The following is a 12,138-nucleotide window of genomic DNA, read 5'->3' as shown; positions in this document are numbered from 1 at the left end:
CTCCTGAAAAGTTTAAGATTCAAGCTGCCTCTGCCAATAGAATGCCTCAACCCTTTCCCAAGGAAGGCACACCATTCTTCTTTTTTTAAATTTTATTGGAGTAGAGTTTGATTTACAATGTTGTGTTAGTTTCAGGTGTACAGCACAGTGATTGATTCAGTTATACATATACATATACTCATTCTTTTTCAGATTCTTTTCCCATTTAGGTTACTACAGAATACTGAGTAGAGTTCTCTGTGCTCTACAGTAAGTCCTTGTTGGTTATCTGTTTTATATATAGTAGCGTTTGTATGTTCATCCCAAGCTCCTAATTTATCCCTCCCCGCTATGGTCCCCCTTTGGTAACCATAAGTTTGTTTTCAAAATCTGTATGCTTCTGTTTTATAAATAAGTTCATTTATTTTAAAATTAGTTTCCACAAATGAGTAATATCATATGATACTTGTCTTTCTCTGACTTACTTCACTTAGTATGATAATCTCTAGGTCCATTCATGTTGCTGCAAATGGCATCATTTCGTTCTTTTTCATGGCTGAGTAATATTCCATTGTATATATGAACCACATCTTCTTTATCCCTTGCTTTTTGACTCTGTTTACCGTAAATGTACATTTTTTTCTGAGTGTCACATTGCAGTGCTTAGACCATCAATGGAAAAATGGATGCGAAGAAAACAAAATACTAGATGAAAATATTATACCCAATTTTATTTAAGAGAGTAGAAAGAACCAAAACAGAATGGAGAAAGAAGACTAAATTAGTTCCAGCTAGAAGAAAGCAAGAGCCAGCCATGAAGGTCAGGCAGCTCACAGCCAGTGGAAGCGCAGTCGGGGAGGAACCCAGGACTTGTCCTGCTGGCTGTCTCGAGGACACCTGTGGGGTCACCTCTGTCATGATTCCCATGAGGTGGAAGGTCAGAAGGAGAGGGAAGAGTCCAAGCGTGAGAAGCCTGGTGAGGACTCGCAGAGCTGAGGGAGGGGACAGGGGGGAGTGGAGAAGGGGAAAGTCGGAGAGCAGGAGCCTCGGAGGATGTGGAAGGGGAACAGCAACCCCCGCCTGGCCCCGTGATGAGTGGAGAGGAGCCGCCCCGGAGAGACGGAGTGCCAGGTGGGGCGGGGAGAGGACGTGGGCCTTACCAGGTCGAGATGTAGCAGAGTTCGGACGTGGAAAGGGCGTTGCAAAGAAAATAAAGATGGGCCCTCAGGAGGGGAGAGGACGGATGGTGAGAGGAGCCTCGCTCTGTGAAGAAGCCCAGAATGTGACAGGAGGAAACGGACTGTAGGCGAAGAGACTGGGTGGTGCGTCCAAGGACGGCACTTGGCACCGAGACTTCGTGCCGTTCACGGGCCCACATACCCCAGTTGGCTTCAAGTCATTTCAGGGTCAGATCCGGGCAGGACCTCTCGGTCTCGGCTGCCTCACTGTGTGTCGTGATGGGGTGGGTGAGGGCCATGGGGGTCTCAAAGGGCAGGATGCGGGGGAGCTTCTCGGCGACCTTGGCGACGGGCCGATGCTGGTGGCCCCCATGGCCGCGCCTCCCCCTGCCCTGGACAAGGCTGTGCACCGAGGGCGGGGCGGGGGGGTTGCCTGACGCCCAGCTCACTGTGCTGGTTTTTGTACTCGTGACTCTCCTGCTGTCCGACATGCATTTTTGTTTTCTAGGTGAAGGCCTTCAGTAACATTATGTTATATGGATTTTAGAGTGGAATTCGCAGCCATTCATATCGGTCAGTTGGCACTGGGCCTTTTCCTAAACGTATGCTGAAGTTTTAAAATAATTAAAAGTATACTTGGGCTTATAACATAATATTTGGCACATAGTAGGTGTTTAATTAATAATAAGGTGTTGAATGGTTGATGGAATTTGGATTTTCCAATTGAGTCTACTTTATAAAATATGGAACCTTGTATCACAGATTTTGTTTTTCAAAAATTACAGGTATATTCCCCTATCATTAGCATAATGATGTGGCAGCTAATGTGTGTCAGGGAACCACCAGATTTCTTCTTATGCACCATGTTCTTCATTTCCCTGTGTGTGTGTGTGTGTGTGTGTGTGTGTGTGTGTGTGTGTTAGTAGCAGTACTAGTACTAGTAGTACTAGCAGTTAGTAGTACAGAAAGGCCAGGATTCCAGGAGGGAGTGCTAAAATCTGGTTAGTACTATGGGGATATAAAGTCAAGAAGGACAAAATAGAAGACTAAAGAGACAATGACAAGTAATAAAATGCCTTTTATGGCATATTAAGAAGTTAAGACTTGACACCTTTTTTGGGTATGGGAAGTGACTGAACATGATTAAGTAAGAAGGGGACAAAGTCCATTTTATGTTTTAAGTATATCCCTGTGGAGACAATGGAAAGCGTGTGGAAGGACAGGACAGAAACAGGAAGCATGTTAGAAGACTTCTGTAATAGTCTCGGTGAAAGATGCAAGGGGCTCAAAATTAAAGGTGATTAAAAGGAATGGAGAGATTCCAGTTTCAAGAAAAAGGAAGTACGGTCAAGAATTTGCAGCAGACGTAAAGGAGGAGGGAAGAATAACGCCATTGCTTTGCTTGACGGGCCGGGTTGATGGCAAGCCCATCAGATGAGAGAACGCTGGAACAGGTGGTGGTTTAGGCCAGGATAGGATGGTGGGTTGGGCTCGCTCCGTGTGTGGTACCCAAGGATAAGCTGTGGAAATGATCTTGAAGCTTGCAGGGCATGTCTTGATTAGATATAACAATCAGGGAGTCATCAGCATACAACATACAGGAGATAAAAAGGATGGCCCAGCATGACATGAAGAGCAGTGAACTACAGGCTGAAACCTCAAATATAAATCCTTAAACCCACTACTGGGCATATATCCAGGGAAAACTAATTCAAAAAGACACATGCACCCCAATGTTTACCGCAGCTCTATTTACAATAGCCAGGTCATGGAAGCAACCTAAATGTCCATCAGCAGAGGAATGGCTAAAGAAGATGTCGTACACATATACAACGGAATATTAGTCAGCCATAAAAAGGAATGAAATTGGGTCATTTGTAGGGACGTGGATGGACCTAGAGACTGTCATACAGAGTGAAGTAAGTCAGGAGGAGAAAAACAAATATCGTATATTAACTCATATATGTGGAATCTAAAAAAATGGTATAGATGATCTTATCTGCAAAGCAGAAACAGAGACACAGACATAGAGAACAAATGTATGGATGGATACCAACGGGGAAGAGGGGAGTGAGATGAACTGGGAGGTGGGGATTGACATATATACACTACTGATACTAAGTATAAAATAGATAACTAATGAGAACCTACTGTAGAGCACAGGGAACTCAGTGCTCTGCGGGGACCTAAATGGGAAGGAAATCCAAAAAAGAGGGGATATATGTATACATACAGCTGATTCACTTTGCTGTACAGCAGAAACTAACACAACGTTGTAAGGCAATTATACCCCAATAAAAATTAAAAAAATTTTAGAAGCCTTTAAAGAGAAAGCAGTGCAGCTCTGCAATCATGGAATGCAGAGACTAGACAGTCTGGGAGGTAACATACAAAACACACCACTGGGCTGGCACAGAAGACCAGACAGTAAAGAGTTTCACACGGAAGGGAATGATGGATGTTGCAAACACACCAAGGAGGTCTGATGCGATAAGAATCGTGAAACTTTTCGTCATCTGGCCTACCAGGAAGTTATCCGTGAACTCTGTGAGAATCAAGCATCTCCTTAAGGTGCACGAGGAAGAAGAAGAATTCGGAGAGGAAAGCTGCTGAGTGCAGCCCTTTTCAAAGGCACTGAGACACCTGATCTTTGGGGGTGAAGATTCAAGTTGAGGGAAGCCAGCATTCCCTTTCTGATTTAATCAAAGCAAATTATTCAATTTCTAAAACAATGTGAAATCCAGCCCTTCTAAATCCTGGCCAAATATATTAGCTATATGGACAAAGTTTAAGAACTGCCCACCCACCCCAGCCTCTGCAAATCAATAATAATACAAAAACTGAGGTTATGGCATTTTGCTACCCCTAACCTATCTATAAAATGTCATAGTTGTGCTACATCTGATTGAAATTAATAATTTTCTTCTCTCTCATTGGCACTCTTTTTTTTTAACATCTTTATTGGAGTATAGTTGCTTTACAATGGTGTGTTAGTTTCTGCTGTATAACAAAGTGAATCAGTTATACATATACATATGTTCCCATACCTCCTCCCTCTTGCGTCTCCCTCCCTCCCACCCTCCCTACCCCACCCCTCTAGGTGGTCACAAAGCACAGAGCTGATCTCCCTGTGCTATGCGGCTGCTTCCCACTGGCTATCTATTTTATGTTTGGTAGTGGAACTCTTTATTAGTCCTTTTAAGCCTAACTTATTTACGTCTAGGCCTGGTAGACCTATTAAAATCTGCCTAATGTTTTAGGACATCACTCAAGAATTACTAATTACTTGTCAGATAAGACAGTAAAATCCACTTCCAGCAAATATGAAGTTGATTGTATAATAATTGTGCTTCACTGGGTTTTATAAATATTATAATTTTCGATGCTATAAGATTCATATCTTTGTTTCAGATATCAATATACTATATATTAATGTACATTTCATGCCTGGGAGCATATGCTCTTAAGTAGAAAGCAAATTTCTGCCATTGCTACTTTTCTGTATATAGAAACATAGATTATGTAAAAGCACAAAACCCTTTTAACTGACCAATTTCATAAGTAATCGTTGAATAATAACTTCATATGTTTCAGTGTAAATAGATGTGGTCTTGCCATATTTAAAGATTACACACAAATTCTAATAACATGCCTTCCTCATACAAAGCCTTCTTTCAAGAGGCAGCACTGGAGAGGGAAGAAAACCACACTGGAATTAGACCTGGATGCGTCTCAGTTTCACAACATACAACTGTGAAATGTTTGCAAAGCTGCTCAAGCTCTCTGAGCTTTAGTTTCCGCAGCTGTAAGATGGGATTCACAACAGTTACTTTAGGGTGCAGTTTCTTTCAGGAACCCCTGAATAATCCTTTATTGACAGATATTATTTGCAAGTCTCAGGCTGAAAGGAAATTACCAGACTTTGGCCACTGTATGCTTAGCATGTTCTATTTCCATGTTGTCAGTTAATGTAACAGAACCTGTTTTCTGCATTCGGTATCCCTGGCCCTTTCTCCCCAACTCTCACATGAACCAGCACAGGTATGACTCGGCCTTCCCGGAGCACGGACCACACACTCACCGATACACAGAGTGATGTGAGTTCATCATATCCTGGGGTTAAGTCTCCCCACAGATCAGGATTGTCAAGATATTTGCTTGCCCACAAAAGCATCCACTAACTTAATTATGACTTACAGGGAAAATTACAGTGGGTTGAAGGAAGAGCTTAAAATAGGATTTCAGTCAACCTGAGAACTGAAGTAGAGGAGTCTATTGATTGGTGTATGTTATAGAAAGTACATCTAAATATTCAATCCTCGAATTCTCTTAATGTGAAGGGGAAAAAAAAGAAACTCTATATATATCAAATAGGAGGCTTTGGTTATGTAACTGAACATCAGCTGACAGAGTAGATCCAGATTTTAACCAGGTAATAACTTGTTAAATGCAGTTGGCATTCTAAACCAAATGAATGTCCATGAACTTAAAATACATGGCTTAGAGTTTGAAATAAAAATTGAATACCAGTAGAAAAAGGGAGTTTTTGAAACCCATCTTTTCCAACAGAAGCATGTATAGAGGGACATTGGTAGCGCAGAGGGCGAGTATGAGAAGACAGAGTGATTTTGTTTTCAGTTTCCATGCAGCAAAAGAAGCAATTAACGTTTACCTACAACCCAAACTGGGATTGAAATCCTTTGGAGAATCCACTTTCACAGTGGCTCTTTGAAAACATCTTAAATAACAAAAAAAATGTCCTGCCTGTTGGTAGCTAAAAACCTTTTCTAATTAATTTGTTCTAAGAATGTATCACCCAAGATCTATATTACCCCAGCAAGAGACATAATTAGAGTTCAAACAGCTTATTATTGGAAAGGATAACTACGATGTTAATAGGATTATGCCTGACCCTTTTTTTAAGACTAAAGTATTCCTAAATTAAATGACCTAGGGTGGGAAGTATCCAGAGCATTTCCTAAATAGCAAAAAGGAAAACTGGGTGTAATTATGCACACCTGTCAAGATTAAATTTATCCCTTTTGAGTATATTTCACTCACAGAAAATTTGATGACTCTTTTCAAAGTCCTTAGAAAGATGTAATTATCAAAACCCCATACATATAAGAATAGATTTTTTTTTCCAAATAAGGGTAAACTTAGAAACTTTTTCAGTTTTGTTGAGTTGATTAAAATATTATATTTATAAAGCCAACACTGCCCTCTAGTGGACAGATTTTTAATAGCGGGTTATTTTACTTCTGATAGGCTTTAAATCTATGAAATAAAAGGTTAAACGAAATGAAACACTTGCTTTATAATATATGATACATGATTATGAAAAATAGGAGGAGTACTTCTAGGGGCAATGTTTTTTGAGACAAGTGTTGTATAACATTTCCAGACACACATTTCTAACCACCATTCCCATCCTTACACACCCCGTTCAAAACCAAGTTGTTGTTCTACCAAAATGTAGAAACGAAAGAGATGAGGTTCAGGACATAGGTTTGACTATAACTGAGTTTTTACATGTCTGAAAGTGTAGGTCGTATACGGCTACTGTCTCCCCTTCTGCTTCCTTTTTTCTTCCTTTTTATAGTCCTTTGTAAGCAATGCATCACTGCGCCTCTCCTCTCCCCTCTCCCCAAAGTTGTCTTTGCCGGTGGGAGCGAGTTGTATGTCCCAGGGATGCTCTTTGCAGTAACAACGTCTGTTCTGGAGTCATGAGTGGCACCACCTCTTCTTCCCCTTGTCAGGATTTTTGTCAAACCTTCTGTAACAGCTCCTTTTTCCCTGGCAATCTCAAGTTCCAGGCAATCAAGAAGTCGCTCCTCACCATTATCTGCTATATATTCAGTCCTCTGGGCAATGCCTCCTGCAGACTGACAGCTGTGGGGTAATGTTGTTAGAAAGGGCTGTGCCCTCAAGACATGGGTTTGTGATAAGAAATTTACCCTTTCCAGACATTTAAGAGCAATTCATTCCTCTAAATATCTGAAAAGGTGAATTACCACAATTAATTCTTCTAGATCAAGAGAAGAAGCATTGCACAGCGAAAATGAGCATGAAATAAGAAGTCGGAAGGTGTGGGTTCCATTGCTAGGCCTGATATGTTTTAGTTGTGGGCATTGAGTAAGTCAACCTCGGTGACTGCTTTTTCTTAAATCAGACGGGAATGATTAATAACAAAGCCCCTGCTTAACTTACAGGACTGTTGTGAGGAAGAAATGGTAAGGTGTTGTATACGGAAGTGTTTTATAATAACAGCGCAGTGTAAGTTTTTATTCCCTCTAGTTGAAATAAAAAACTCTTTGGTAAACTTGGAATTGTCATTTTAATATGCCACCAATTTGCCCTTCCACTGAATTAAGCATGTGTAATCATTTTCCTTTTTGTCACAAGTGTTTAGTCTTTGCTTTCAACCTTGTGTAGTAGGTCACTACCTTTGTCCCCATTGTGAATGGGGAAAATAAAGCTTGGAAAACCAAAATCGTCATAAAGGAGATATATTTGAGATTTGGAGTCCACCTCATTGTTTTCTTGGCCCATTACATAACCACACCTCACTGACTATTCTAATTTATTGCTTCCATCCTGAAACATCTGATTTGTCCATTTTGCTCTGCATTGATATCATGCATTTTTACAACTCTACACATGATTTTACCCCCCCCCTTGGAATTCTTCTTGTCTAGGTCTCCATCTGGCAAACACATTTATTTCAGCTCTCATTGCAATGCTCTGTGATGCCTATTTAACTGTCAGAGCTCCTCAGTTTCAGAGCCTCTGTCTTGTTCAGCTTGACTTTCCAACCCACACACCGTTGCATAAATCAGGTGTCTCATACATATTTGTAAATCCTTGTTGACGCCTAAATAAAGCTGTGGTATTATTTTACCATGGTATTTTGACTGAGAAAAATGACACATTTAAAGAATAACATCAATTTTTTTCAGAACCTGAAGGAAGTTGATTCCATTTTTGCACTGGGAAATCTGAGGTAGAATTGTTAAATATAAAGGAAAAGCTGATAGTACAATGTGAGAATATTAAAATAATGAATTGCCTTTACCAATGACAGTGGTTCTTTCTTGAGCCTTGATGTCATACTGTATTCATTTTTTTTTAACTTAAGCATATTATCAATTCCTCAGCTGAGTGTTTGTGTAAAGATACGTGGTTTTGTGATCAGCCTCTACTCCAGAGTTACCATAGCTACCGCAAAGTTTTCATCTTATTTGCAACCATTTCAAGGATTCTCCCTAAGAACCAACTGTTTACTGAAAGTAGACTGTCTTCCAAAAGAGTCCCCGCACATAGCCATGATGATGAACCAGTAGGTAAGCTCGTTAAAGGGCGGTAGGTAATGTTTTCCCTACGCAACTAGCCAAACTCCCCTGTAAACAAACAAAAAATCCACCCCCACACAAAGAGGGCGTATTTCCTTATTTTCGGAAGTATACCAAATGTATTTCTCTCTTCTCAACGTCACTATTCGAGACAATCTCTAATAAGATTTTATACGCTTATTTTAATATTCTTAGCACAGGCTATTGGCATTTTCTCCCATAAAATATTTCAGCTTTGATCAGGACTCCCACAGTGAGCGTTGTATTTGCATTCTGTTCTCTTCATGGCTTTAGTTGTTTAAAAAGTGGAAATGTTAGTTCAAAATATTGCAAGCGTTGTAAAAGTGAAAAAGAACACGTCTCTACGTGACCCCTCACGTTAAGCTTGATGTTTTCCTTTTAGAGCTTTTCTCCAGCACATATATATATATATATTGACCCAGAGCAAATATGTCCTGTATTTTATTACCTTAAATGAACCCACTGTATTACTTAGAGCAGGACCAAGTAAATTGGGGACAGACATTAGTCATGCCTAAGACGTAGATGGCAAACAGTCTAGTACCAAGTCTCCTATCATTTTCTCCATTTCTCTTCATCTTAAAATGGCATTATTTTAATGGTTCTTCATAATTGAAACTTTGAAACCAATTTTTAAAGAACAGTCCTAAAGGACAGTTGATTAAAAAGGACACATCGATGGCTAAAGGTCAGTGTCTTTCTACAGGGCAACGTTGTGTCCAATATTAGATCCAGAAATGGAGGAAACGGTGAACAGTTAGGCACTTACTGAATGTCTGTTATAAGTAGTTTTAGTACGAATGTGTGTCCATATTTTACCATCTGTAGAAATCAAAGATATAAACACAACCCAATATTTCATAACGATCACTCTAATATGTTGGCATTTGGGATGTTTGTAAATATCACAGAAACAGATACAAGAGCCAGAATTCATCTGCAGAAACTTGTGAATCATGTATGTCGATTCCCGATTTGTGGCTCCACAGCAAAGACACAATGGAGAACACATTTTTTTCAAACACGTTGTGTTTCAAAGTTTTTCGAATAAGGATACCTGCGTTGGTGTGGCACCCTCCGTAGGATACTGTGTGGAAATGTAACTGAAACAGATTCTCAAGGAGTTTGTTATTTAATCGGCAAAGCAAGCTCATTTTCCAGTCTTTTTAGAGTCCCTCAGGATGTGTGCACACACACATGTGAGCTCGGTGAAGCTTGGTAGAATGAGTGCTAATTTCCTATTTAAATGTGATCTTTCTCGGATTTACCCCCCAAGCTGCATATTTTATACATCTGGCATCATTAGTCTCTCCCAGGAAATTCCACGGAATATTGTCAATGGTGTCTTCCTATCTCCTCCCACCCACTTTCCCATAATTACCGGAAATACATCAAATTCCAGAGAGGCACTCTTACTCGGAGACACTTTGAGAAGTTAATGATGCTCCCCTCCAACACATTCCTAACCTGCAGACACAGTCACAGCTCGGCAGGCAGAGACTCGACCAGCTGCTGTGCGGCTCCCTGAATCCTCCCCCCCCACACCCCCCGCTGCTTCCTCGCGGCTCCCCACACTGAAGGCTGACAGGCGTCTGGAATCGCTGACTCTACCATATGCAGAGCAGTCCTCGGGCTTCTGGACATTTGAGTAACAATCAAACTATAGTTTCTGCTTCCCAGAGTTCCTTGGGCCACACCACCTTTGTGAGAGGTTTCTCCTTTTCGACACCAGTACATCGGCCACGTTCCCTAGAAACTGGTAGAGGAGAACTTAATTTACTTCCCTCTGACACTTTATTTTTTTCATCGACGTGTCCTGTTTCTGACTGAAGAATGCTTTCCACTTTCTCTTGAGTTCTCTTTTCTCCAGGTGGTCCAATTTCGCAACTGAATTGTCCATCTAGTCCCACTTTCAGTTGTAGATTGACCCCCTTGGCCTTCCTGTCTTTGCTGCATTCTCTCCATCCTCACCCTTGCACCTGAGGATGAATGAATGAATGAGACATCTCTCCTCTTCCCTTACCGGATGTTCCAGATCAATAATAGCTGATTGTTGGAAGCTTTTCGCGGCGCACTAAGCCACAACCATGTTTGGTGCCGCTTTTCTGCATTCACATAAGTACTCTATTGCCTCAGTGCCTATCAGAGAGCATGTAATAACAATTACAGGGTGGCTCAAGAGAACTGGGTTCCAATTCCAAGCATACCGCATATTTAGGGCCTGCCTTTGGGCCAACCTAACAGACAGCTCTGTGCCTCACTTTGCTTTAAAATGGGGTAGTAAAATTAAAGTAAATTAAAGTAAAAGGACGGCGCCTGGCACGTAACAGGTACTAGAAAATAATAGTTTCCACTTCCCTTTGTTGAATAAATAATGAGTGAACAACTGAGAGAGACATCATCTAACTTCTTCTGCTTTCTGACAGGCTCTTGTGAAGCTTCTCGGCTTCCAGACAGAAGGATCAATTTGCTGGTTCAGTAGCTTGGCTTTTCCAAGGCCACCGAGTTACCCTCCCCACCCTACTTCTTCCTATCTGCCCTCAACCTCCACATCACGTTGTCTGCACCTAGAACCCTGAGTGTTTCACCCCACGACGCTGCTCAGCTATACAGTTTACCTGAATCAGACAATTCTTATTCTTGCTCTGGGTTACTCAAGCCCATAGGATTATCCTCGCTCCTGTAATCCTGTAGAATTCCCAAATTTATGTCCCAGAGACACAGAGACGCCTCCCACTCAATGCTCTAATATCCAAACCCCAAACCCTCAGAGTGACTGGCTTTTCCCTCTTGAGATGTCGGAGGTTTACTTAAAGGGATGAAAGGGCAAAGAAAAAATCAAATATAAATCCTGTCGCTCGAACTTGAGTGGATGGAGGAATGACAGAAAACCTGGTCTGCAGAGAAGGGTGATGTGAACTTAGCGAAATCTGTTGTAGACTCTGATACACTTTATCTTTTTAGCAATCAATGGGGGGAAAATCCATGGAAAACAAACTAGGAATAGAACTAACCAAAAATTAAAATGGCATTACACTAAAAGAGTAATGTAATGATATATATCAAATATTAAAGCATATAATGATGTAAGTGATCTCGGAGATTTTAAGCAATTTGAATTATGCAAGGATGAAGTCAGAATGTATAACAGTATCCATTTTTTGAGGTTATGATTTACTTTATTTTATTAAATAATGATTCTCTTTCCTTTAGTTGCCATGGGCGTACCCAACATTTAAAAATGGTATTGCTCTTTCTGTACTCTAAATACTCTCACATAGTTGAAAATAAAGTTCTCCCATGAAATATTTTCCTGGAATTTTTTTCTTATCTTTAAATAATTGGTTTTCCCTCGACAAAATAAAGTGTTATACTACATTACAGCCTCACTGTTAGGAATGAAGAAAGAGGGGAAAATGCAGGAAGACCCACACATACCACAAAAATGGAGAGTATCCAGGTCCTAGAGGAATGGTGAGTGTGATTCACGTTGTAATTGTGTCTTGCATGTACGTACTGTGTACATCTACCCAATGCTTAAGCATAATCTCTTGCTTCCCCGGTAACTCCTCAAAATGGTTTTGTGAAATGAATGCATACTTAGTCTG

At 40.7% G+C, this 12,138-nt stretch overlaps 1 protein-coding gene and 1 long non-coding RNA gene across 5 annotated transcripts in view; one reads left to right on the top strand and one right to left on the bottom strand.

Moving 5' to 3' along the window:
* Positions 1-12,138, bottom strand: part of LOC136792388 (uncharacterized) — a 516,901-nt gene that overhangs the window by 461,461 nt on the left and 43,302 nt on the right. The gene's annotated exons all lie outside the window — the stretch shown is intronic.
* RGS17 (regulator of G protein signaling 17) overlaps positions 1-12,138 on the top strand; it is a 107,070-nt gene that overhangs the window by 74,070 nt on the left and 20,862 nt on the right. Inside the window, exon 3 of one of the 2 annotated variants that reach the window (XM_059083102.2) lies at positions 11,927-12,004. In XM_059083102.2, coding sequence (XP_058939085.1) covers positions 11,927-12,004 — 78 coding nt within the window. Of the gene's footprint in view, positions 1-11,914; positions 12,005-12,138 lie in introns of both variants that reach the window. The other variant, XM_059083101.2, reaches the window with a different exon arrangement.

Source organism: Kogia breviceps, chromosome 13, assembly GCF_026419965.1.
Source record: "Kogia breviceps isolate mKogBre1 chromosome 13, mKogBre1 haplotype 1, whole genome shotgun sequence".
NCBI classification, from domain to species: Eukaryota; Metazoa; Chordata; class Mammalia; order Artiodactyla; family Physeteridae; genus Kogia; species Kogia breviceps.
This window is presented reverse-complemented; position numbering and strand designations above follow the sequence as displayed.